We start from the raw sequence: 27,212 nt of genomic DNA on the forward strand, positions 1-27,212 counted from the left end.
GGCTCTGCATTGCTGTTGCACCTAGCCCCAGCTTTGATTGTGTGAGGACACAGAGCGGATTCTAGGTTAGGGATCCAATCCAATTCGCTGATGGGGTGAAGACCTCCTCGGTTTGTTGCCAGTGGCAACATGAACTGAGTTATAGACACTTACATACTCCAGTTCTTACTGCATCCAAGCACACCAAGCAAAATTGTCTATCAAATTGGCAATCATTCCCTCACTGCAGTCCTAGTGATGAGACAAGGAACAACCTTCTACGGCAGATCTCCCCTAGAAATGTTTAATGGGGACAGTGTAGAGAGAGCTTTACTCTGTATCTAACCCTGTGCTGTACCTGTCCTGGGATTGTTTGATGGGGACAGTGTAGAGGGAGCTTTACTCTATCTAATCCTGTGCTGTACCTGTCCTGGGAGTGTTAGATGGGGACAGTGTGGAGGGAGCTTTACTCTGTATCTAAACCCATGCTGTACTTGCCCTAAGAATGTTGGACATGGGAATAGTTTCATTTCATAGCTGTGCCATCCCTCAGTATGATGAAGATGAAAACAATATTCTCCAAAGTGTTCTCATAGATTTAACCAGTTAATGTAGATGTTGGAACAGAAAGAAAAACAAAAACATATTGTGTTGATTTGACGACCTTTAATTGTTCCCCATACAAAAAGTGCTTACACTTATTTATCTCAAAATTTATCACTGATCTTGTTTGATTTCAATAGTTAATCTCCAAGTCCTAACTAAGTCAATATCAAAACCAAAATCAGGTACAAAAGAAAGTCATGATCCCCAGCTCTTAGATTTCTGTTTCTCTTTGCTTCAACGGATGAGTGTAAGAAAATAAAGTGCACATTTTCAATCCTGAGCTACACATTGAACAAAAATAAACTTTTTTTTTCCAGAACCTGTACATCAACAAAAATACCACGCATAGCAAACCAGGGTTTCTTCTTCACTCACAAAGAATATGGCAACAGGACAGAATTTCTAAAATTCACACCTCAACTGCATTCCTCCTGCAGTCAACATATAAACAGGCATTGTACTCACCCACAAACAGGCTCTCAACACAAAACATCCAAATAAATCAGGAAAAACTCAGCAGGTCTGGCAGCATTGGCGGAGAACAAAAGAGTTGACATTTCGAGTCCTCATGACCCTTCGACAAAACTTGAGTTCGAGTCCAAGAAAGAGTTGAAATATAAGCTGGTTTAAGGTGTGTGTGGGGGGGCGGAGAGAGAGAGAGAGAAGTGGAGTGGGGGTGTGGTTGTAGGGACAAACAAGCAGTGATAGAAGCAGATCATCAAAAGATGTCAACAACAATAGAACAAAAGAACACATAGGTGTTAAAGTTAAAGTTGGTGATATTATCTAAACAAATGTGCTAATTAAGAATGGATGGTAGGGCACTCAGGTATAGCTCTAGTGGGGGTGGGGAGAGCATAAAAGATTTTTAAAAATTTTTAAAAATAATGGAAATAGGTGGGAAAAGGAAAATCTATATAATTTATTGGAAAAAAAAAGGAAGGGGGAAACAGAAAGGGGGTGGGGATGGGGGAGGGAGCTCACGACCTAAAGTTGTTGAATTCAATATTCAGTCCGGAAGGCTGTTAAGTGCCTAGTTGGAAGATGAGGTGTTGTTCCTCCAGTTTGCGTTGGGCTTCACTGGAACAATGCAGCAAGCCAAGGACAGACATGTGGGCAAGAGAGCAGGGTGGAGTGTTAAAATGGCAAGCGACAGGGAGGTTTGGGTCATTCTTGCGGACAGACCGCAGGTGTTCTGCAAAGCGGTCGCCCAGTTTACGTTTGGTCTCTCCAATGTAGAGGAGACCACATTGGGAGCAACGAATGCAGTAGACTAAGTTGGGGGAAATGCAAGTGAAATGCTGCTTCACTTGAAAGGAGTGTTTGGGTCCTTGGACGGTGATGAGAGAGGAAGTGAAGGGGCAGGTGTTGCATCTTTTGCGTGGGCATGGGGTGGTGCCATAGGAGGGGGTTGAGGAGTAAGGGGTGATGGAGGAGTGGACCAGGGTGTCCCGGAGGGAGCGATCCCTACGGAATGCCGATGGGGGGGTGAAGGGAAGATGTGTTTGGTGGTGGCATCATGCTGGAGTTGGCGGAAATGGTGGAGGATGATCCTTTGAATGCGGAGGCTGGTGGGGTGATAAGTGAGGACAAGGGGGACACTATCATGTTTCTGGGAGGGAGGAGAAGGCGTGAGGGCAGATGCGCGGGAGATGGGCCGGACACGGTTGAGGGCCCTGTCAACGACCGTGGGTGGAAAACCTCGGTTAAGGAAGAAGGAGGACATGTCAGAGGAACTGTTTTTGAAGGTAGCATCATCGGAACAGATGCGATGGAGGCGAAGGAACTGAGAGAATGGGATGGAGTCCTTACAGGAAGCGGGGTGTGAGGAGCAGTAGTCGAGATAGCTGTGGGAGTCAGTGGGTTTGTAATGGATATTGGTGGACAGTCTATCACCAGAGATTGAGACAGAGAGGTCAAGGAAGGGAAGGGAAGTGTCAGAGATGGACCACGTGAAAATGATGGAGGGGTGGAGATTGGAAGCAAAATTAATACATTTTTCCAAGTCCCGACGAGAGCATGAAGCGGCACCGAAGTAATCATCGATGTACCGGAGAAAGAGTTGTGGAAGGGGGCTGGAGTAGGACTGGAACAAGGAATGTTCCACATACCCCATAAAGAGACAGGCATAGCTGGGGCCCATGCGGGTACCCATAGCCACACCTTTTATTTGGAGGAAGTGAGAGGAGTTGAAGGAGAAATTGTTCAGCGTGAGAACAAGTTCAGCCAGACGGAGGAGAGTAGTGGTGGATGGGGATTGTTCGGGCCTCTGTTCGAGGAAGAAGCTAAGGGCCCTCAGACCATCCTGGTGGGGGATGGAGGTGCAGAGGGATTGGACGTCCATGGTGAAGAGGAAGCGGTTGGGGCCAGGGAACTGGAAATTGTTGATGTGACATAAGGTGTCAGAGGAATCACGGATTTAGGTGGGAAGGGACTGGACAAGAGGAGAGAGAAGGGAGTCAAGATAACGAGAAATGAGTTCTGTGGGGCAGGAGCAAGCTGAGACGATCGGTCTACCGGGGCAGTTCTGTTTGTGGATTTTGGGTAGGAGATAGAAGCGGTCCGTCCGAGATTGGGCGACTATCAGGTTGGAAGCTGTGGGAGGGAGATCCCCAGAGGAGATGAGGTCAGTGACAGTCCTGGAAACAATGGCTTGATGTTCAGTGGTGGGGTCATGGTCCAGGGAGAGGTAGGAGGAAGTGCCTGCGAGTTGACGCTCAGCCTCCGCGAGGTAGAGGTCAGTGCGCCAGACAACAACAGCACCACCCTTGTCAGCGGGTTTGATGACAATGTCAGGGTTGGACCTGAGAGAATGGAGTGCAGTAAGTTCAGAGAGAGACAGGTTAGAATGGGTGAGAGGAGCAGAGAAATTGAGACGACTAATGTCGCGCCGACAGTTCTCAATGAAAAGATCAAGAGAAGGTAAGAATCCAGAGGGAGGGGTCCAGGTGGAGGGAGAATATTGGAGATGGGTAAAAGGATCCGTTGAACTGGGAGAGGACTCCTGCCCAAAGAAGTGAGCCCAGAGACGAAGACGGCGGAAGAAGAGTTCAGCATCATGCCGAGCACGAAATTCACTGAGGTGAGGGCGTGAGGGTATGAAACTAAGTCCTTTGCTGAGCACTGAACGTTCAGCATCGGAGAGGTGAAGGTCAGGGGGTATAGTGAATACACGGCTAGGGTTGGGATTGGAAGATGGGGTGGGGACGGAGGGACAGGCAGGGGTGGAGGGTCCTAGATGGTTGTTGGTCGATGAGTTGTTGGAGCTTGCGTTCCTTAGCACTTGAGAGAAAGAGAAAAAGTTTCTTGCTGAGGCGTCGGATGAGCCGAAGGATAAAATGAAACTGGGGGCACGCGCAGCTTTGAAAAAGGGTACGGCGGTGCTGCTGGAGGGAGAGGTCGAGTAAGTTCATACGGCGGCGCATGGCACTGAGTGTGGATTTCAGAATGTGACGGGAACAGCAATCCGAGAAACGTTTTCTGTCCCGGAGATACCTGTAATCCTGGGCGGGTTCGAAACATGAGGGGTGGAATTTCAGTTGAAATCCACGTGGGGTAAGTCGGAGATGGAGACAGTCACTGAGAAAGGAGATATGGCTGTGAAAGCGGGTTTTAGTAAACACCTTGTCAAACACCAGGAGGGAAATCTCCTGGCAAGGAAGGTGAGCAGGGCAAAAGAGAGGAACGGAAATCTTGTCGCAGAAAAGAACAGAACTTCTTCAAGGAGGTAGGCATTTCTTGAAGAGCAGTGGCAGTCAATTAAACACAGAGATAAAAACAAAAAAACTGCGGATGCTGGAAATCCAAAACAAAAACAGAATTACCTAGAAAAACTCAGCAGGTCTGGCAGCATCGGCGGAGAAGAAAAGTGTTGACGTTTCGAGTACTCATGACCCTTCGACAGAACTTGAGTTCGAGTCCAAGAAAGAGTTGAAATATAAGCTGGTTTAAGGTATGTGTGTGGGGGGCGGAGAGAGAGAGAGAAGTGGAGTGGGGGTGTGGTTGTAGGGACAAACAAGCAGTGACAGAAGCAGATCATCAAAAGATGTCAACAACAATAGAACAAAAGAACACATAGGTGTTAAAGTTAAAGTTGGTGATATTATCTAAACGAATGTGCTAATTAAGAATGGATGGTAGGGCACTCAGGTATAGCTCTAGTGGGGGTGGGGAGAGCATAAAAGATTTAAAAATTTTTTAAAAAATAATGGAAATAGGTGGGAAAAGGAAAATCTATATAATTTATTGGAAAAAAGAAAGGAAGGGGAAAACAGAAAGGGGGTGGGGATGGGGGAGGGAGCTCACGACCTAAAGTTGTTGAATTCAATATTCAGTCCGGAAGGCTGTTAAGTGCCTAGTCGGAAGATGAGGTGTTGTTCCTCCAGTTTGCGTTGGGCTTCACTGGAACAATGCAGCAAGCCAAGGACAGACATGTGGGCAAGAGAGCAGGGTGGAGTGTTAAAATGGCAAGCGACAGGGAGGTTTGGGTCATTCTTGCGGACAGACCGAAGGTGTTCTGCAAAGCGGTCGCCCAGTTTACGTTTGGTCTCTCCAATGTAGAGGAGACCACATTGGGAGCAACGAATGCAGTAGACTAAGTTGGGGGAAATGCAAGTGAAATGCTGCTTCACTTGAAAGGAGTGTTTGGGTCCTTGGACGGTGAGGAGAGAGGAAGTGAAAGGGCAGGTGTTGCATCTTTTGCGTGGGCATGGGGTGGTGCCATAGGAGGGGGTTGAGGAGTAAGGGGTGATGGAGGAGTGGACCAGGGTGTCCCGGAGGGAGCGATCCCTACAGAATGCCGATGGGGGGGGGGTGGTGAAGGGAAGATGTGTTTGGTGGTGGCATCATGCAGGAGTTGGCGGAAATGGTGGAGGATGATCCTTTGAATGCGGAGGCTGGTGGGGTGATAAGTGAGGACAAGGGGGACACTATCATGTTTCTGGGAGGGAGGAGAAGGCGTGAGGGCGGATGCGCGGGAGATGGGCCGGACTCGGTTGAGGGCCCTGTCAATGACCGTGGGTGGAAAACCTCGGTTAAGGAAGAAGGAGGACATGTCAGAGGAACTGTTTTTGAAGGTAGCATCATCGGAACAGATGCGACGGAGGCGAAGGAACTGAGAGAATGGGATGGAGTCCCTACGGGAAGCGGGGTGTGAGGAGCTGTAGTCGAGGTAGCTGTGGGAGTCGGTGGGTTTGTAATGGATATTGGTGGACAGTCTATCACCAGAGATTGAGACAGGGAGGTCAAGGAAGGGAAGGGAAGTGTCAGAGATGGACCACTTGAAAATGATGGAGGGATGGAGATTGGAAGCAAAATTAATAAATTTTTCCAAGTCCCGACGAGAGCATGAAGCGGCACCGAAGCAATCATCGATGTACCGGAGAAAGAGTTGTGGAAGGGGGCCGGAGTAGGACTGGAACAAGGAATGTTCCACATACCCCATAAAGAGACAGGCATAGCTGGAGCCCATGCGGGTAACCATAGCCACACCTTTTATTTGGAGGAAGTCAGAGGAGTTGAAGGAGAAATTGTTCAGCGTGAGAACAAGTTCAGCCAGACGGAGGAGAGTAGTGGTGGATGGGGATTGTTCGGGCCTCTGTTCGAGGAAGAAGCTAAGGGCCCTCAGACCATCCTGGTGGGGGATGGAGGTGTAGAGGGATTGGACGTCCATGGTGAAGAGGAAGCAGTTGGGGCCAGGGAACTGGAAATTTTTGATGTGACATAAGGTGTCAGAGGAATCATGGATGTAGGTGGGAAGGGACTGGACAAGGGGAGAGAGAAGGGAGTCAAAATAACGAGAAATGAGTTCTGTGGGGCAGGAGCAAGCTGAGACTATCGGTCTATCAGGGCAGTTCTGTTTGTGGATTTTGGGTAGGAGATAGAAGCGGTCCATCCGAGGTTGGGCGACTATCAGGTTGGAAGCTGTGGGAGGGAGATCCCCAGAGGAGATGAGGTCAGTGACAGTCCTGGAAACAATGGCTTGATGTTCAGTGGTGGGGTCATGGTCCAGGGAGAGGTAGGAGGAAGTGCCTGCGAGTTGACGCTCAGCCTCCGCGAGGTAGAGGTCAGTGCGCCAGACAACAACAGCACCACCCTTGTCAGCGGGTTTGATGACAATGTCAGGGTTGGACCTGAGAGAATGGAGCGCAGTAATGACCCAAACCTCCCTGTCGCTTGCCATTTTAACACTCCACCCTGCTCTCTTGCCCACATGTCTGTCCTTGGCTTGCTGCATTGTTCCAGTGAAGCCCAATGCAAACTGGAGGAACAACACCTCATCTTCCGACTAGGCGCTTTACAGCCTTCCGGACTGAATACTGAATTCAACAACTTTAGGTCGTGAGCTTCCTCCCCCATCCCCATCCCCTTTCTGTTTCCCCCTTCCCTTCTTTTTTCCAATAAATTATATAGATTTTCCTTTTCCCACCTATTTCCATTATTTTTAAAAATTTTTTTAAATCTTTTATGCTCTCCCCACCCCCACTAGAGCTTTACCTGAGTGCCCTACCATCCATTCTTAATTAGCACATTCGTTTAGATAATACCACCAACTTTAACACCTGTGTTCTTTTGTTCTATTCTTGTTGACATCTTTTGATGATCTGCTTCTATCACTGCTTGTTTGTCCCTACAACCACACCCCCACTCCACTTCTCTCTCTCTCTCCGCCCCCCACACACACACCTTAAACCAGCTTATATTTCAACTCTTTCTTGGACTCAAACTCAAGTTCTGTCGAAGGGTCATGAGGACTCGAAACGTCAACTCTTTTCTTCTCCACCGACGCTGCCAGACCTGCTGAGTTTTTCCAGGTAATTCTGTTTTTGTTTTTGTTTTGGATTTCCAGCATCCGCAGTTTTTTTGTTTTTATCCAAATAAATCCTCATCCTCACCCAGATTGCAACACCCTTCCAGAAATATTGAGCTTTGTCACCTGGTCCAGTAATTCGTCACTTTTTCTTAGAGGGAAAAGTTTTTGAAAAAAAATTGAATAGGCACATTTGTCTGTTTAGTTTCAGGAACTTAGGGGATTATGACATGATAAATACTATGGGAAAAAGCAAAGCAGTAAGACTGAATAGATTGCTTTTTCTAAGAGTCAGCACAGGCACAATGGGCCAAATGGCCTCCTTCTGTCCTGTATCTTTCTGCATCCATGGACTATTTCTGTCAATGTTAAGAGTGCCATGCACAAACAAAGATGTTACACCAAGGTCTCCCCTTCCATATTATAACACAATCAGTTCTGACAAAAGATAATTGAGCTGAAACACTAACTTTCTCTCGTCACAAACGCTGCCAGGCCTGCTGTAAACATTCAGCATTTTCTGTTTTTAATTGAAGGGCACAGTTTGCTACACCTAAAGCAAACAATGTCCTACAGTCTCAGGCTAACACCTCTGCAACATATTACCTCAAACAACTCGCACAATACATCTTGACTGCAGCATAAGAAATTACTATGCTTCCAAATCCATCATTGAACTACCTACAAGTTTTAGTTAAAAGTTACACAAAATACCATAGGTTAGCTGACAGACTCCAGGACCCCGTCACTAACCGACTCCCAGACCCAAGTCATTAACTGGATGCTTAAATGTGGCTACGTCCCAGTTCTACGATGCTCTTTCTAGGATTATACTACAGCTAGTAGGGAGGGGCCTAATGCATTTATGTAAAATTCTCCTCCTTTGGCGCGATATTCTATGGCAAACTGCAGCATTGAAGAGTGCAGGAGAAACTCTATGTGGTGTGGGAGTATTATGCTAGTATTGCAAAAGGAGCCCTCTGGGTGTTACATATGTTCGCATAGTCAGAAAGATGGTGCAAAAAGAGAATTCAGACCGAGATCCCTGGCTGACCTTTCCCTTTACATTATTCAGTAACACTGCACATTTCTGCAGCCAGACACCTGCTATTCCAAACATATTAAGATGGAATCAAAGCATTAAATACTCTTCCTGTAAAATACACAATTTGTACAAGTTATATAAATAAAGAATTTAAATGTAACTGGTCACTTGTTTGCCACTGTTCTTGTGAATGAAAAGGGAAGTGTGAGCCAATGCCCCCACAGGAAGCAAAGATCAGCAGGATTTATCCTGGAGATGTGCGTATGCGATTCTCACCCCTTCAGTGCTGTGTGGGGCACTCAAACATGGAAGTTTAAAACAAAAAACTAGTCACTAACACATTTGAACATATATATGGGTGAATGGCCACATGGACAGGGGGCTGGGCTAGTGCATGGCCACACAGATTGGCAGGGGGTGGGGGGGTGAGCGAATGGCCATGGGGTTGCAGGGCCATGGGGGTGCAGGGACAAGGTGCTGGGTGGGGAGCTGATGCCTGTGGCAATGTAGCCTGGGAAAAGTTAGCACCTTCAGAAAGGCCAAGAGACAAAGGGATAAATGTCCCCCTAAGGCATTAGTGAATTGGTTTTATTGACAGGCACAGAGAAAGGGCTCACCTGCTTCTTAAACTATTCTTCACCAACACCACACAAAGGGGAAGAACTGGCACCAGAATGGGACACTGCTCATCTGTCATATGGTGGTTTAAAATACCTATCTTGTCATCACCCTCCTCCACTTTGCCGTGTGGCCCCTCGCCCGCCCGGCCCCTCAGGCATTTGTTTGCCCAGCCCCTCGCCCACCCAGCCCCTCGGTTGCGTGGCCATTCGCTCGCCCGCCTGGCCCCTCGCTGGCCCGACCTCTGTTGTAGCTCACAGCAGCACAGTCCCCTCTGGCACCTTGCCTTTATGAACAGTGGGTTTGAGCAATTGACGCTGAGAGTCGTTGTTCTGATTTTTCCAAAAGGAAATTGATGGAGCGAGATTGTCATTTTACAACAGGTAGCTTTAGAATGAAAAGGCAGCAGGCAGGTACAGAGACTGGGTGGTCAGCAGGGAAGGGCGGAGAAATGAGGAGGAAAAACAAAGTGCAGTCTGGTTCACAAGGATCTCCAAATTTGAGCTGGCAGTGACATGGTGACTAGGCAACCCACTGCCACAATGAGCAAACGCTCTGTCAGTCACCAGGGAGCAGCCTCAAAAAATGGCTACAGAACAGACTGATGGGGGCACCAACTGGGCCAAGGGGCAAATGCTGAAAGACAGGGATACTGAGCAGTGAATTACATTCACCTGAAACGCAGAAAGACATGAGAGAGTCCAACCTCAGCCCATGAGCCAGGTCCACTCTCAGTTCTGCTTCTGCTCTTATTTCTGACTCTCCGGTCTGCCCTATTTGAACTTGGTAAACTTGGAGATTTGAAAAATCCTGCCCCTTACTAGCAGCTAAATCCTAACTCAGAAGAGTTACACATTCTGGGGTTAGAGATTTAGGTAAATTGTTAAGAATGGGGAATTCAACATGCTTAGGAAAGAGGAACACAGCTCACTCTCTCTCCCCCTGACTTCAGCAGCCATAGCTCTGAATGATCATTTGGAGTACTGGTCCCTAAACACAACAATTAATGCCGAATGTGGCCATAATCCACAACTACCACAGGTCCTGTTTGTATCAATGGTGCCAGGATTTCTGTATACTCAGCGGCAGCTTCACCCTCACTACGCAGCATGGAAAAGCTTGGCCAAGACAATGGGAGGAAGAGAATCAAGGTGCAGAAAATAAGAAAGTAAGGGAAGCAGATGTTCAGCAGTAAACCTTATAAAGCTGTGTGAAACTCCTGGTGACAGCTCTATACCAACACCCCAGCACAGCCTCAAAAAAGAAATTCGATTTGTAAAGCAGCCTGCCATGGCCGGCAAGCTCGCAGATAGCTCCTGCCGTAAACAACATTACTCCTCACACATGACCTCTGGGTTTGGAGCCAAGCGTTAAATGGTCCTCCATACACAAATATGTTCAACAGCATTTTTGATCATCGACCCTCAACCTGAACATCAATGAGCTTAAAAATAAAAAACTGCGGATGCTGGAAATCCAAAACAAAAACAGAATTACCTGGAAAAACTCAGCAGGTCTGGCAGCATCGGCGAAGAAGAACAAAGTTGACGTTTCGAGTCCTCATGACCCTTCAACAGAACTGAGTAAAAATAGGAGACGGGTGAAATATAAGCTGGTTTAAGGGTGGGGGGGGGAGAGAAGTGGGGGGGTGGTTGTAGGGACAAGCAAGCAGTGTTAGGAGCAGATAATCAAAAAATGTCACAGACAAAAGAACAAAGAGATGTTGAAGGTGGTGATATTATCTAAAAGACTGTGCTAATTAAGAATGGATGGCAGGACACACAAGGTACAGCTCTAGTGGGGGTGGGGTGAAATAAGACTAACTGGGCATAAAAGGTATAGATTTAAAAATAATGGAAATAGGTGGGAAAAGAAAAATCTATATAAATTATTGGAAAAAACAAAAGGGAGGGGGAAGAAACAGAAAGGAGGTGGGGATGGGGGAGGGAGTTCAAGATCTAATGTTGCTGAATTCAATATTCAGTCCAGAAGGCTCTAAAGTGCCTAGTCGGAAGATGAGGTGCTGTTCCTCCAGTTTGTGTTGAGCTTCACTGGAACAATGCAGCAAGCCAAGGACAGACGTGGGCAAGAGAGCAGGGTGCAGTGTTAAAATGGCAAGCGACAGGGAGTTTTGGGTCATTCTTGCAGACAGACCGAAGGTGTTCTGCAAAGCAGTCGCCCAGTTTGCGTTTGGTCTCTCCAATGTAGAGGAGACCGCATTGGGAGCAACAAATGCAGTAGACTAAGTTGGGGGAAATGCAAGTGAAATGCTGCTTCACTTGAAAGGAGTGTTTGGGCCCTTGGATGGTGAGGAGAGAGGAAGTGAAGGGACAGGTGTTGCATCTTTTGCATAGGGAACGATCCCTACGGAATGCCACCGGGGTGGGGGGGGGGGGGGGGGGGGGGGGGGGAGGTGAAGGGAAGATGTGTTTGGTGGTGGCATCATGCTGGAGTTGGCGGAAAGGGCGGAGGATGATCCTTTGAATGTGGAGGCTGGTGGGGTGATAAGTGAGGACAAGAGGGACACTATCATGTTTCTGGGAGGGAGGAGAAGGCGTGAGGGTGGATGCGCGGGAGATGGGCCGGACACGGTTGAGGGCCCTGTCAACGACCGTGGGTGGAACACCTCGGTTAAGGAAGAAGGAGGACATGTCAGAGGAACTGTTTTTGAAGGTAGCATCATTAGAACAGATGCGACGGAGGCGAAGGAACTGAGAGAATGGGATGGAGTCCTTACAGGAAGCGAGGTGTGAGGAGCTGTAGTCGAGGTAGCTGTGGGAGTCGGTGCGTTTGTAATGGATGTTGGTGGACAGTCTATCACCAGAAATTGAGACAGAGAGTCAAGGAAGGGAAGGGAAGTGTCAGAGATGCACCACGTGAAAATGATGGAGGGGTGGAGATTGGAAGCAAAATTAATACATTTTTCCAGGTCCCGACAAGAGCATGAAGCAGCACCGAAGTAATCATCAATGTACCGGAGAAAGAGTTGTGGAAGGGGGCCAGAGGAGGACTGGAACAAGGAATGTTCCACATACCCCATAAAGAGACAGGCATTGCTTGGGCCCATGCTGGTACCCATAGCCACACCTTTTATTTGGAGGAAGTGAGAGGAGTTAAAGGAGAAATTGTTCAGTGTGAGAACAAGTTCAGCCAGACGGAGGAGAGTAGTGGTGGATGGGGATTGTTCGGGCCTCTGTTCGAGGAAGAAGCTAAGGGCCCTCAGAGCATCCTGGTGGGGGATGGAAGTGTAGAAGGATTGGACGTCCATGGTGAAGAGGAGGTGGTTGGGGCCAGGGAACTGGAAATTGTTGATGTGACGTAAGGTGTCAGAGGAATCACGGATGTAGGTGGGAAGGGACTGGACAAGGGGAGAGAGAAGGGAGTCAAGATAACAAGAAATGAGTTCCGTGGGGCAGGAATAGGCTGACACGATCGGTCTGCTGGGACAGTCCTGTTTGTGGATTCTGGGTAGGAAGTAGAAGCGGGCCGTCCGAGGTTGGGCGACTATCAGATTGGAAGCTGTGGCAGGAAGATTTCCAAACACATCTTCCCTTCACCCCCCCGCCCCAACCCCGGTGGCATTCCATAGGGATCGTTCCCTATGCAAAAGATGCAACACCTGTCCCTTCACTTCCTCTCTCCTCACCATCCAAGGGCCCAAACACTCCTTTCAAGTGACAGTCCTGGAAACAATGGCTTGATGTTCAGTGGTGGGGTCATGGTCCAGGGAGAGGTAGGATTAAGTGTCTGCGAGTTGACTCATCACTGGGTAACACTGCCTCCAGTCAGCTCTGTCACCAACAATCCCACAATCTGTACCACCTTAGACAAATTTCCCAAAGTGACTGCAAGGCACCAAGCTCATCGGAGGCGCGAAACGACATTGTTCAAACTTTCCCCTGGCAGTCCGATTATCTGAGCCCCTTGCTTGGGGCCATGATTAAATTCAGATGGAGAGATGAACCTTGATGGACTATGTCAAGTACTCACTCCTTCCACCATTCACGCAGAGCAGGTCTAATTCTTTCAGGTGAATCTCTGTACTTGGGAGCTATCAAATTGCTGTAAATGCTGCTGCAACCTTTGTGCCTGCTGATTGGACAGCACTTGGTGTGACTCCAGTTGATTGGACAATGCCATACAGTTTCTGATGTGACATCGCTGGTTATGTTGTGACCTGGATGAGCAGGTGAAGCCTCTGCTTTGCGATGGCGGTATTGAGCCTGCTGAGGAACTCCAGCAGAGTTCCCCTCAGCAAGAGATCCATGGGCACAAACTGCAGGACCTGCAGGGGCTGCTCTGATTCTGACTCCTGCAGCTGACACACGTGCTTGCTCAGCTTCTCCAAAAACACCAAGACTGTCTCTGATGGACGGCGAAAACCAGCGCATAGTAAGATAGCGAGGGTTCCCAGCGCATCCGACGAGGTGGGGCAAACAAAGTCCAGAGCTCGGAAGCAGTGCTGCAGCACGAATATCAGGTCGGCTGTAAAGCGGGTGAAGGATGAGAGGATGGGGAGAACGAGTGCGCCACCTTCGCTACAGTTTGTCACAGCATGGAGCACAGCACCAAGCAGCCATTGCTGGTACCTGAGCTCTCCATCATGACACATGGTACACTGATTGGGTGGTGGGGGCACAGCCTCACAGGGCAAGAGCCGGATATTGCTGGACTGCTTCAGGTGGGAGAAGACTTCAGGGCTTCCAATCACAAGGCAATCCACTGGCTCGCCATCATGGACACACAATTCCTCTTGTTGCTCCGCCACAAAGGCGGCGAGTTCAGACAACACCAGATCTTCAGAAAAAAGTCTGCAGGAGTTGCATTGGAGCACAACCTCCCTATTTGCTGTCCTGCACTCCTGCATCGCCTCCGCCATAATCTGCAGCAGCTCCACATCGCAGAACGGAGAGCTGGCCAGCCTGCTCAGTCGCCTGCCTTCCAAAATGTACCAGAAGTGGTCGTCGGCACAACCCTCTACGCACTTCAGGGCAGAGTCAGCCTCCTGGGTGGCCAGACAGTGCTGCTCTATCTCAGGGCCGAGACAGCTCTTGCGCATTCTCTCCTGCCAGGCCAGGCTGGCCAGCTCCTGCCTGTCGTTATATGAGCCAGAATGGTGTTTCTTCTTCTTGTAAGCGGAGAGGCGGCTGCAGCTGGCCTGCGACCTCTTCACTATCCAGTCATCACGAGCCACGCGGCGCAGTTGGAACTTTTGCAGGTAGAATTTGGCAGCGCAGTCCCGCTTGGCATCCAGCTGCCTGACATCCTCCATGCTCATCTCCCCAAATAGTCGGAGGTTCTCCCAGATGGTTTCAGTCTGCCGCTTGTGGAAGAAAGAGCAGCATTCCTCCAACTGCTCCAAGAACGACTCCGGAACAACAGCCTTGGTGAACCAAGCATTCCGGACTACATCTGGTCCAAAGTTCAGCACCAGCTGATCAAGGTGGTCTCCCAAGGCATCCTTGCCCGCATAGTCGAGACAAACTGCATAGACTTCAGAGTTTCCCGACTTGCTGGTGCCTGGCTTGAAGACATGGACCTGCCGGAAGCAGCAGTTCAGCAGGTAGAGCAGGCAGGCCGAGGAGCGCTCAAACAAGGTGAACATCTTCAACACAAAGGAGCCTTTAGGGCTGAGGAGCATTAAGGCCGTGATGGTCTCACAGTAGTGTAAAGGGGACACCAGAGCTTCCTGCTCTCCAGGGTTGTCCTGGCAGTCAAAGCTCCCATCTGCTGTCACCAGGTGGACCTTCTTCATGTTCTGGGTGAATTCCACTAGCCCTTTGAGATACTTGTAGGCCATGATGTCCCCGGTATCATCAGGGCCAAAATACCACCAAAGCAGCGTGCCTGCAATGAGTCGATCATCCATTATCATCATTCCCGTCTCATTGCCTTCATGGTAGGGGTTCAGGGTGTTGGCTACCCAACTCCAATCACACGGGATGTGATGGGACTTGAGGTAGTGGTTCAGGCTGGCAATGAATGCCCCAGGAGCCTCACAGAGATGCACAGAGTTCAGCTCCCCGTTCTCGAGTGCCTCCTCCGGGAGCAAGGGAAATGTGCACAGGATCTCGTGAAACTTGCACCAGGCCTGCGTGCACAATTCAGCGTTCATTGTCCTCCTGACATGTGGGATGACCTTCCCTGCCCGGTTAGTGAAAGCGGTGTGCTCATGCCACTTCTCCAGTTCTTTGTCACTCAGTTGGTTCTTCACATTGTTGAGGGATTCCTTCAGAGCCTGCAGCCTCGGGCGCTGCCGCCACTTCCCTGTCCGAACCTCAGCAACATCAGGCAGGCACCAGGCCTTGACAGCCGGCTTTTGAAAGGTGAACTTTTTGTTGAAAAGCTCCTTGATCTCATCAGGAACAGGAAGGCTTGGCTCAGACAGATCCACTATGTGCTCCACATGGGGCCGTTTTCGACTTGTATACCTCTTCATCTTACTGGATCTGCAAGAGCACAAATTGAAATACATGTGAACTTCCAGTGGGAAAAGGGAGGGGGCAATATTCAGACTGAATCTTCCCACCCTAATATCCTCTCCGAATTAAGGGGGGGCGGGGGGCGGTGGGAAAAGAGATATGGAATCCCAGAGGAGAGTGGGTAAATTCCAGGAGGGGTGAGGGAGTGAAGGGGAATCCCCGGGGGAGGGGGGGATGTCTGCCGGAGACTGTGGGGAGATGGGGAAGATGAGGAATGCCGGGTGGGGACTGGGGTGTATCCCAGGAACTGAGAGAAGAAGGTGAGTCCCGAGGAGGTGGGGGGAGAAGAGGGTATCCTGACGTCAGGGGTGGGGGGGAATCCGGGGGAGCGGGGAAATACACGGCGGGTGGGGGGAGAGTGTGGGGGTGGGGGAAAGAGTGTGGGAGGTGGGGGAAAGAGTGTGGGGGTGGGGGAGAGTGTGGGAGGTGGGGGAGAGTGTGGGAGGTGGGGGAAGAGTGAGGGTTGTGGAAAAGTGTAGGGGAGGGAAGAGTGTGGTTCGATAGGGGGAGAGTGGGGGGGCTGAGTGTGGGGGGGGGGGCTGAGTCTGGGAGGGGGGTGCTGAGTCTGGTGGGGGTGGGGGGGCGCTGAGTCCGGGGGGGACTGATTCTGGGGGCATGAGTCTGAGGGTGTGGGGGATAAGTGTGGCGGGGATGGGGGATGAGTGTGGGGTGGGATGAGTGTGGGGGGTGAGGGTGGGGGAGTGAGTGTTGGGGGGTGGGGGGAGTGAGGGTGATGGGGGTGGGGTGCGGGGAGTGAGTGTGGGGGGAGTAAGTGTGGGGGGGTGAGTTTGGGCAGGGTATGCTGGTCAGTCCCCCGCACCCCCAGCAGCCGCGGGCAGTTAAAAAGCCGCGAGTCGCAGCTGCTGATCCTCCGGCCTCCGGGCCCCGGCTCCAATGTCTCGGGACTCAGGTCCAGCCTTACCCTCGGTCCAATGTACCAAGCCTCCGCCACCCAGACACCGGCAGGGGCGGCTTCCGGCTCATGTTAATTATTGGGTCCGTGTGTAACAGACACTCCATCCGGGGGGGAAACAAACACTCGAAACAAACCGACCGCCCACTCAGCACAAACTAACCTCAACTTACAAACATCAGACTCCCCCCAGAATACCCCCAACCCCGCCAAACTCAACCTCCTACTCTGATCCCCTTAAAGGCTGTACAGCCTTCCGGACTGAATATTGAATTCAACAACTTTAGATCTTGAACTCACTCCTCCATCCCCACCCCCTTTCCGTTTCTTCCCCCTTCCTTTTGTTTTTTCCAATAATTTATATAGGTTTTTCTTTTCCCACCTATTTCCATTATTTTTAAATCTTGTATGCCCTGCTAGTCTTTCCACCCCACCCCCACTAGAGCTGTATCTTGAGTGCCCTGCCATCCATTCTTAATTAGCACATTCGTTTAGATAATATCACCACCTTCAACACCTCTTTGTTCCTTTGTCTGTGACATCTTTTGATTATCTGCTCCTATCACTGCTTGTTTGTCCCTACAACCACAAACCCCACCCCCACTTCTCTCCCACCACAACGCCCCCCCCCCCACCTCCCCAACCTTAAACCAGCTTATATTTCACCCCTTTCCTAATATTCACTCAGTTCTGTTGAAGGGTCAAGAGGACTCGAAACGTCAACTCTTTTCTTCTCTGCCGATGCTGCCAGACCTGCTAAGTTTTTCCAGGTTTGGCTTCAAGCTGACAATTGACAATGGTGCGATCTTGTGTCATGATTGTAATAACATAGGAACAAAAGAAATAAGAGCAGGAGTAGACCACGTGGCCCATTGAGCCTGCACCACCTTTAAGTATGATCATGGCTGATCTTGGGCTTCAACTTTATTTTCTCACCCATTCTCATGTCCCTTAATTCCCTGAGAGACCAAGAATCTGTCTCTCCCAACTTTAAAAGTATTCAGCGATGGAGCATCCACAAACTTCAGGGATACAGAATTCCAAAAATCCACAACACTTTGCTTGAAGAAATTTCTCTTCATCTTCGTCCTAAATGATTAGTCCCTTACCCCCCATGTTTTAGATTCCCTGACCATTGGAAACTATCAAGTTCCTTCAGAATTTTGTAGGCTTCATTGGGATCGCCTGTCATTCTTCTAAACTCCAGAGAATATAAGCCCAATTTATTCAGCTACTCGTCATAGCACAGCCCCTTCATCCCAGGGATCAATTTCTCTCCAACCGATGCCCAATGCTGCCAATAGCAGAAGAGGTTGCCCATCCCAACTCCAAGCCACTCTGGTAAAAGCCTGAGCAACTACAGGAGAAACATGACTGCCTTTAGGGAATCTGATAGACAAGTCTCCACACTGGATGTCCCCGGAGTTACCACACAATCGATGGTGGACTGCAGAGAAATCCACCTTGCAAAGTATGTGTCTGTGGGACATATCCGCCCGAGCCGGCTAGTTGGCACGGCTCCTCCAGAGACTGCACCATATGATGGTTCTCCCAAAGGCAGCCAACTAGCTTTGAATGAAGGGGGCTTGTTGGCCCATTTGATTTTGCCCTTCCATGATACTAAATCTACAGTCTTCCCATTACAACAACTTGCATTTAAATAGCACTTTTACTATGATAAAAAGTTCCAAGATGATTCAAAGGAGCATTATCAAACAGAATTTGATGCAGAACCATTGAAGGAGATATTAGAATATTAGTTTGGGCAATGAAGTAGGTTTAAGGAGCATCTTAAAGGAGAAAATGGAGGTAGAGAGGTAGAGAGGTTTATGGAGAGAGTTTCAGAGTTTCAGGCTGAGGCAGCTGAAGGCATGGCCATCAATGTTGGGGCAAAAAATATTAGGGATACCCATGAGGCCATAATTGGGGGAGGGCAAAGACCTTGAAGGATTGTCCTACTGGAAGAGGTTACACAGATCAGAACATAAGCTAAAAACAAAATATTGCAGGTGCAATGAAAACAGAAAATGCTGGAAAAACTCAGCAAGGTCTGGCAGCATCTGTGGAGAGAGGAACAAAGGTAATGTTTCAAGTCCATATGACGCTTCTTCAGAGCTAAAGTGAAGTAGAAATGTGATGGATTTTATACTGTTTGAAGAGAGGGGTGAGCAGGTGGAGTAAAATAGAAGGTCAGGGATAGGTGGGAGCTCAGGAGAGATTGACAAAGATGTCATGGACATGGGACAAAGGGAACTTTCATGGTAGTGTTAAAGACTAAAGACGTGGGGGGGGGGTGGTGTTGGGAAAAAAGGATAAAAATAAATAAATACAAAAATTGAAAAAGTAAATAAATAAAAACTTTAAAAATTATTGGATTACGAAAGGGGGAAGAAGGAGGAGAGAGTTCATGATCTAAAGTTGTTGAACTCAATACTAAGTCCAGAAAGCTGTAAAGTGCCTAATCGGAAGATGAGGTGCCGTTCCTCTAGTTTGCGTTGAGCTTTACTGGAACAGTGCAGCAGGCCAAGGACGGACATGTGGGCATGAGAGCAGGTTGGAGTGTTGAAATGGCAAGTGACAGGGAGGTCTGGGTCATGCTTGTGGACTGAGTGAAGGTGTTCTACAAAGTGGTCACCCAGTCTGCGTTTGGTCTCTCCAATATAGAGGAGACCACTTTGAGAGCAGCAAATACAGTAGACCAAAGTGAAACTCCTGAAAGGAGTGAACATTAGATCCTAAAATATAGGAGCAGGAATAGACCATCTGGCCCCTCAAGCCTGGTCCACCATTCAATTAGATCATGGCTGATCTTCTACCTCAACTCCACCTTCCCATCCACATCTCTTTGTTCCCTGAGAGATCACGAATCTATCTATTCCAGGCTTGAATATACTCAAATGGGATATACACAGCCCCCTGAGATAAAGAATCCCAAAGTTTCACAGCCCTATGAGTGAAGAAATTTCTCTATATCTTCATCTTAAATGATCAATTCCTTATCCTGAGTCTGTGACCCTGTGTTCTAGATTTCCCAGCCAGCTGAAACAACTTCTCAGTTCTACCCTGTCAATCCCCTTCAGAATCTTGTATAGTTCAATGAGATGACCTCTCAATTTTTTTAAACTCCAGAGATCATAGGCCCAATTTACTCAGCCTCTCATCATAGGACAATCCTCTCAGCCCAGAGCCCAATCCAGTGAACTCCTGCTGTGCTGCCTCCAGGGCAAATATATCCTTCATTAGCTATGGAGACCAAAACTGCATATGGTATTCTAGGTGTGGTCTCAACAAAACCTTATACATTTGTAACAAGACTTTGTATTCTTGTACTCCAACCCCATTACAATAAAGGCACAACATGTCATTTGCCTTCCTAATTGCTTGCACACTAACTTTCTGTGTTCCTTGTACAGGTACTCCTAAGTCTCTGTAAAAATCAACATTTAAAAGATTCACGTCTTTTAAAAATCCTCAAGTTTAATACTATTCTTTGCAACATTATAAGTCTCTTCTTTTAATCTAATACTATTCTCAACTTCCCTAGTAAGCCATGGATGAATATTTCTTGCTGGCTTTTTGTTACTTAGCAGAATATATTTTTGTTGAACATTTTGAATTGTTTCTTTAAAAGTTTCCCACTGTATCATGACGATGTGGCATGTGCATATGGAATATTGATCTTTAATTTCATTGGCTGGTCAAATCTACATTGAACTTCTTTAAAAGGACTTTTTAAATCAAAGACACTGACTTACCATGGTCACCTGACATGTCTGGTATTATAAACTGGTCAGTTTCTGGAAGTTTCCAATGTGGATTAACATTAGGACATGCCAAGGCAAACCTCCTATGGAATTCCACACCTGCTGATGTCAAGAATTATCTCAAAGATGAACTGGCTCTCACCATTTGCATTTCTATAAAGCCACCTTTCAGGCAGAGACAGAAAGTCTACAGGGACAATAGCTATGTAGAAGATGTTGTTATACTCTTCCTAGCTTGTCACAGGAAAGAATAGTCCATTCAGAACTGAAGGCTGGGACACTAAAGAAACTAATCATCTAGGCCATTACAATAGCCAAGGTCTGTCCAGACATGAGCTAATCAGTTACTTTTTGAAATCATTATGGGGAGAAAGGTCATGTGACCAGAATAACCATTTTGAGATTTATTTTATTACAATACCCTGATTGCTTTTAGGCAGTCTAGAAGAAGTCTGCAAATGGATAATCAATGCCATCTCTCTCCCTTCTCTCTCAAGTTCACCCCCTATCTCTAATACATTTTGGAATCCACCAAAGAGATAGAGAATTTCAATTGAAAGGAACCTCGGGTACAATAACATCAACTTTTGAAAAAGAGGGATAATAATTTAAAAGAGACTGCCTTCAGAAATTGCAACGTGCATCAGCCGCAACTCCACTGGAATTTCAAGACAGACATGGAAAAGATCTACCTCAGCCACAAACAACAGCAAAGGAATCAAAAACATTGAACTCTCTAATTTTTGCATTTTATTTGGCCAAAAGTTATCCTTCTCTACTGTATAACATGTAATTTTACATGCTTTTGTTTGTTTGTGTGTGTGTGTGTGTGTGTGTGTGTGTTGCAAAGGATGTGGGTTTCTTTTTTAAATATCTTTATATCTTTAACTGGGTGGGTTTTTAGCACATTAGAAACTAACCACTTTGGGTTTAAACTCAAGAAAGCCCATCGGACTAAATTCTTTGCAATCAGCACATAAATGGTTAAGTATAGACACTGAATTGACTTTGTTTAAACTTAAGATTCTTGTTTTGGACTCCAATATGTCACTCTTGAACTTAATATGGAATTCAATCATATTATGAGCACTTATACCCAGAAGGCCTTTTACTATGAGATTGCTAATTAACCCTGCCTCATTACACAATGCCAGATCTAAAATAGCTTCATCCCTAGTTGGTTCCACAACATATTGTTCTAGGAAACTGCTGCAAAAGATTTCTACAAACTCACCTTCCAGACTACCTTTGACAATTTGATTTGTCCAGCCTACATGTAGCTGAAAGTCTCCCATGGTTATTATATTGTCTTTGTTACAAGCTCCGATTATTTCTTGCTTAAAGCTCTGTCCAATGGTACAACTATTGTTAGGGGGCCTATCAAATACTCCCACCAGCATTTTTTGAACCTTGTTCTTCCTAATTTCCACCCATACTGATTCTTGTTCCTGATCTTCTGAGACAAGATCCTTTCTTTCTACTGCTTCTTATGTCATCCTTTATTTTCAGGGCTGGTCCTCCTTTTCCATTCTGCCTCCATGTCGGGTACCCTGGAATATGCCCCAATTCTTGGTCACCTTGTAACCATGTGTCTTTAATGGCAATTATATCAAACCTATTTATTTCTATTTTTGCTGCTAGTTCATGTACCTTGTTGTGAATGCTTCATGCATTCAGATAAAGAGCCCTTCATTTTATTTTTTTACCACTACTGTTTGCATCCTTATTCATGATGCACTATTACCGTTAAACCCCCTCACACTTCCTATTTCACTCTGCTTGTCTTTACTCAAATCACTACACTACTTTGTTGCCTTGACTTTACTCTTTAGATTTCATAATGTCCCTTGCCCTTGCCCCTCCTACCTCACTTTTAGTTTACAGTCCTATACACAGCCCTGTGAATACAATTATACTATACAATTGACAGGCCACTTGTCCTATCCCTGTTCAAGTGGAGTCCATCCCAAGTGAAGATCTCCCTCTTTCCTTAGTACTGATACCAGTTCCCCATGAATCTAAACCATTTTTTCCCACACCACTCTTTGAGCCACATGCTTAATTCTAATCTGCTTGACCCTATGCCAATTGGCTTGTGGCTCAGTTATCAATCCAGAAATTATTACCTTAGAGGTTCTGCATTTTAATTTGGACACTAACTCCTCAAACTTTCTCATCAGAATAACAGTCCTAGTTCTACCTATGTCCTTGTTGACCATGATAACTGGATCTTTCCCCTCCCACTCCATCTCTAGCCATGTCTTTAGCCCTGTGAGTCTAAGATATTGAAGATGAGGCCATGGAGGAATTTAAGAATAAGGATGAGAATTTTAATATTGAGGCATTGCTTAACTGCAGCCAATGTAGGTCAGTGAGCATAGGGGTAATGGGTGAATTAGGACGTGGGCAGTATCTGCCTGTTACTTAGATGAACCTTGTTCTGGCCTCAGTAATGCTCCCTGGCTGAAACCCCCCCCTGAAATACTTCAATGCTTGTCCAAAATTTGCCACTCACAGCCCTGAATTCATACCCTTTTATCTTTGTCACCTTGATGGATCCGAGACTATGTTCTAAATTTCCTTTCTCTATCCTACTATTTGCCCTATAAATGAAGGCACCATCTAATTGATTTTTTTATTACCTATTCATTCATGGGATGTTGATGCGTCGAAAGCAAGGTCAGCATTTACTGCCCATTTCTAATCACCCTTTGTGAAGGGCAGCGGTCACCTGTTCTCTTGAACCAATGTATTCCGTGGGTGAAAGTGCTCCGACAGTAGATAGGGAGACAATTTTCCTCAAGGTGTCTCTTTTCAAGCCCTAGCTCATCCAAAACTGCTTGTGGTGCAATGTGTTAGTTTCAATTATTTAAAGTATACATTTTAGCAATCAATAACAATTAATAAAGTAATGAAATTACTCCAGCTACATCAGTAATAGTATCATAATGTACAGGGAAGTTTCACTGTTATAATATCTCAGTTGCAATCTTATGCTTCACTAGTAGGCCACGTTTATGTAGTGCCTCTCACCATCTATGTTTCGATATTATGGTGGACCCAGGTCTAAGGCGCTATTGCATGCGCACAACAACTTTCAGATTAAAATGTTAAGAGCGAGCCAGATCAGACTTTATGAGCTGTGCAATTTGCAGTGTTCAGCAGCACTCTAAATGGTGTGTGCACCAGGAGAGCCACCAGGGAGGTTCGTCTTTGTACTTTGAAACATTATTGCACAGGTCAGGTCACCAATCTCTGCTGTGCAGATAGAAGCATTGCAGTCTTTTCAGAGCAAAGGAGTTTTATAGTCACTGGAAGTTTCCAGAAGGTGACATCAGAATATCATTATGCTCAATGCCTTCAGTCAGACTTGTATCCCCTTGGATTGCACCAGTGCTGTGTGGCGAGCAGATGGCAATCATGTTTTAAACATGATCTAGCTACAAAAAAAGAGACATAGATTTATGCAGAAAGGAGGCAGAAATAATCAAACTCTGTCAGAACCGATGTTTTTCAAATCTCTTCTTCCTCATGGTAAAAGGAAATTTGGAAAAGAAAAAGTGATCTCTCAAAGAAGCAGCTGGGGACTTTTGGAATATCCTTGATTGCCTGTAACAGGATCTCGTGCATTAGGGAGGCCCCTTTCATTGATAACCACCCCCACCAGCTCTGCAAAATTTTAAGCTTTGCCAATGGGAGAGACTCCTGGGAGTGGATCCTCCTCAAAGAGTAACTGCCTCTTCTCCTTCCCCCTCCCGCAAAGGCATTCAGCGTAACAGGGTAGAGAGGCCTGCAGCTGAATCTTCACCCCAATAGGCTGCATCAGAGATATTCCTTCTGCCCTCAACTCCACCCTTCCAGTGTGAATCTGAATTAGTCCTGTTTGTATTGTGGATGTACAGTTTAAAGTAGTCCTGTTTAAACTGTAGGCATACAGTCTGAATTAGTCCTGTTTGTGTTGTGGGTCTACAGTCTCAATTAGCCCTGTTTCTAATATGGATGCATAGTGTGAATAAATTCTGTTTATATTTTGAATGTGCCATCTGAATGCGTTCTAGTGCTGTTGTTGCTGTACAATCTGAATTAGCATATTTATTTTGGACACAGTTGCTTCAAGGTTACCATTGGTCATTCTTAATGTTCAAAAGTAATTTCCCATTTTATACCTCACCTTGAGGTTTTGCATTTCATCTGATAGAAGGCACCTCCAACAGTGCAGCACTCCCGCCGTAGTACACTGATGTGTCAGCTTGGATGACATACTCAAATCCTTAATATGAAAGACTGTTGACAATATATTGCCTGCCAATAGCATGTACTGGTTATCCTATAGGTCCCTTTGGTAGAAACCTGAATCATGAATTATATTATTTCCCTAGAGAATCCATCATCTAAAATGGTATGGCTGATGTCATCTATTTTGGCAGCAACAACTGTGATGGGGAAATCTGACACATCTGTGGGCGTCCCACTGAACTTGAAACAGAAGATCAGAGCAGCTTTACTGGGTGCTTAAAGGCAGGTGCAGGTCCCATGAGAGTGGTCTGGTCTGTCAGAAATGTCATTCAGAGAAATGAGTGTGAGAAAGAGAGAATGGATGAAGAGAGAGACTGAATAAACAGGCACCAAGAAAAATGCAAGCAGGATGGAGAGAAAAGAAATTTGAGTGAACCAACACCGTGGCCCCTGCCCAGGGCTGGCTGTCATGCATGCTCCTATCTTGGGAAGGAGAGGCGCCGACTGACCATGCCTACAAATGGTTCCTGCTGCTTGTAGACCATGGGCACAAGAGATTGGGCCCTCCTCACTGCAGGGGTGTTGGTAGAACAATCTACCGCCCAGTGGAAATGCTGTTTTATTAATCACAACTAAGCATCACTTTTCAGAGAGATGTATCACTGAATCTGTGGGAAAAGGGTATATTGAAATGTTTCAGGCAGCTGTTGTCCATTATCTGCCTAGTCTTTTGTTCTACCAGCTCAGTTAGGTAATTTGCATCTTAATTTTTGTCAGTAAAGGAACATAAGAACAGGAGCAAGCCATTCCATCCCTCGAGCTTGTTCTGCCATTCAGTGAGATTATGGTTGATCTGTATTGTAACTCCATCCGTCTGTCTTGGCTCCAAATCCCTTAATATTCTGGACAAACAAAAATCTATTCACCTCAGATTTAAAATTATTAATTGAGCTAGCATCTATGGTTTTTGTCAGAGCGTTCCATACTTCTTCCATTCTTTATGTGAAGAAGCTGAGGCTGAATCATGCTGTTCTCAACCTTGATGACATATTTGACCCCAAGATGAGTTTCCAGCCACATATGCTTGCCATCACCAAGACTGCCTATTTCCACCTCTGTAACATCACCTGACCCTGCCCCTGCCTCAGCTCAGCTACTGCTGAAAACCTCGTATCCGTGTATTTGTTACCTCTAGCCTGGACTATTCCAATGCACTCATGGCTGGCCTCCCATCTTACACTCTCAATAAAGTTAAACTCATTTATAACTGCCACTGCCCTAACTCAGACCAGTCTTATTCAGCCATCACCTCTCTATGCTGATTTAAGTTGGCTCCCAGGTAATGTCTCAGTATTAAAATGCTCATCCTTGTTTTCAAAACCTTTCAGGGCCTCACCTTGCCCCATCTCTGTAATCTCCTCTACCTCCACAAATCTCCAAGATATCTGCACTCCTCTAATTCTGGCCTCTGGCATATCCTCTGTTTTAATTGCTCCTCCTGTCTAGGCCCCAAGCTCTTGAATTCACTCCATTTATCTCTCTGCCTCTCTACTTCTCTCTCCTCCTACAGTTGAGAAGGAGGAGGTGTTAGAAAGACTATCTTAACGTAATAAAGATAAGGTACCAGGACCAGATGAGATGCAACCAAAGGTACTGAGAGAAGTGAGAATGGAAATTGCAGAGGCCACAAGTGAAAATATTCCAGTCTTCCCTAGGTGGTGCCAGAGGACTGAAGAATTGTGAATATTACACCTTTGTTCAAAAAGAGGTGCAAGAATAAAGCTGGCAAGTACAGACCAGCCAGTCTGGCTCCAGTGATAGGAAACTTTTGGAAACTATAGTTCGGGACAAAATCAATCGTCACTTAGACAAATGAAGGATAAGTAAGGAAAGCCAGCATGGATTCATTAAGAGAAAATCATGTTTAATTAACTTGGTGGAGTTTTTTGAGGAGGTAACATAGAAGGTTGATAAGGGGAATGCTGTTAAAGTGGTGTGTATGGATTTTCAAAAGGCATTTGATACAGTGCCACACAACAGAGTTGTGAGCAAAATTCTAGTTCATAGAATAAAAGGGAAAGTAGGCACTTGGATAATAAATTGGTTGAGTGACAGGCAACAGAGAGTAATGATAAATAGTTGTTTTTCAAATTGGAGGAAGGTTTGTAGTGAAGTCCCCAGGGGCCAATGTTGGGACCCTTGCTCTTCCTGATATATATTAATGACCTAGACTGGATGATTTCAAAATTTTCAGATGATATGAAGATTGGAAATGTTGCCAACTGTGATGAGGATAGTCTTGACCTTCAAAAGACCATAGGCATGTTGGTGGGTTAGGCAGACAAGTGGCAGATGAAGTTCAATGCAGGGAAGTGTAAGGTGGTTAGTTTTGGCAGGAAGAATATGGAGAGACAGTATAAAATAAAGGGAGAAACTCTAAAGGAGGCACAGGAACAGAGGGACCTTGGTGTATATGTACATAAGTCATTGAAGATGGCAGGCCATGTTGAGAGAGCAGTTAATAAAGCATATAGTATCTTAGGCTTTATTAATGGGGGCATTGAGTACAAGGGTAAGGAGGTCATGTTGAACTTGTATAAAACACTGGTTAGGCCTCATCTGAGTACTCCATCCAGTTCTGGGTGCTATACTTGAGAAATGATGTGAAGGCATTGGAGAGAGTACAGACAAGATTCACAAGAATGATTCCAGGAATAAAGAACTGCAGCTACGTGGATAGATTGGAGAGGTTGGGACTGTT

The 27,212-nt window shown here is 46.6% G+C and overlaps 1 protein-coding gene across 1 annotated transcript; it reads right to left on the reverse strand.

Annotated features, from left to right (window-relative positions):
* Positions 1-12,718: 12,718 nt before the first annotated feature.
* On the reverse strand, positions 12,719-16,544 carry cmtr2 (cap methyltransferase 2). Its single transcript, XM_041192086.1, has 2 exons — positions 16,461-16,544; positions 12,719-15,505 (listed from the first exon to the last, which is right to left on the reverse strand). Exons 1-2 carry the CDS (start codon positions 16,520-16,522, stop codon positions 13,222-13,224), a joined length of 2,346 nt encoding a protein of 781 aa, XP_041048020.1. The 5' UTR covers positions 16,523-16,544; the 3' UTR covers positions 12,719-13,221.
* Positions 16,545-27,212: the final 10,668 nt, after the last annotated feature.

Source organism: Carcharodon carcharias, chromosome 7, assembly GCF_017639515.1.
Source record: "Carcharodon carcharias isolate sCarCar2 chromosome 7, sCarCar2.pri, whole genome shotgun sequence".
Taxonomy (NCBI): domain Eukaryota; kingdom Metazoa; phylum Chordata; class Chondrichthyes; order Lamniformes; family Lamnidae; genus Carcharodon; species Carcharodon carcharias.

Bases quoted from the DNA above. Each gene is read 5' to 3' on its own strand.
- cmtr2 (XM_041192086.1), bottom strand. From the start codon at position 16,522: ATGAGCCGGAAGCCGCCCCTGCCGGTGTCTGGGTGGCGGAGGCTTGGT. The intron at 15,506-16,460 runs GTAAGGCTGGAC...GTGCTCTTGCAG, and splicing joins CTTGGTACATTGGACCGAGG to ATCCAGTAAGATGAAGAGGT.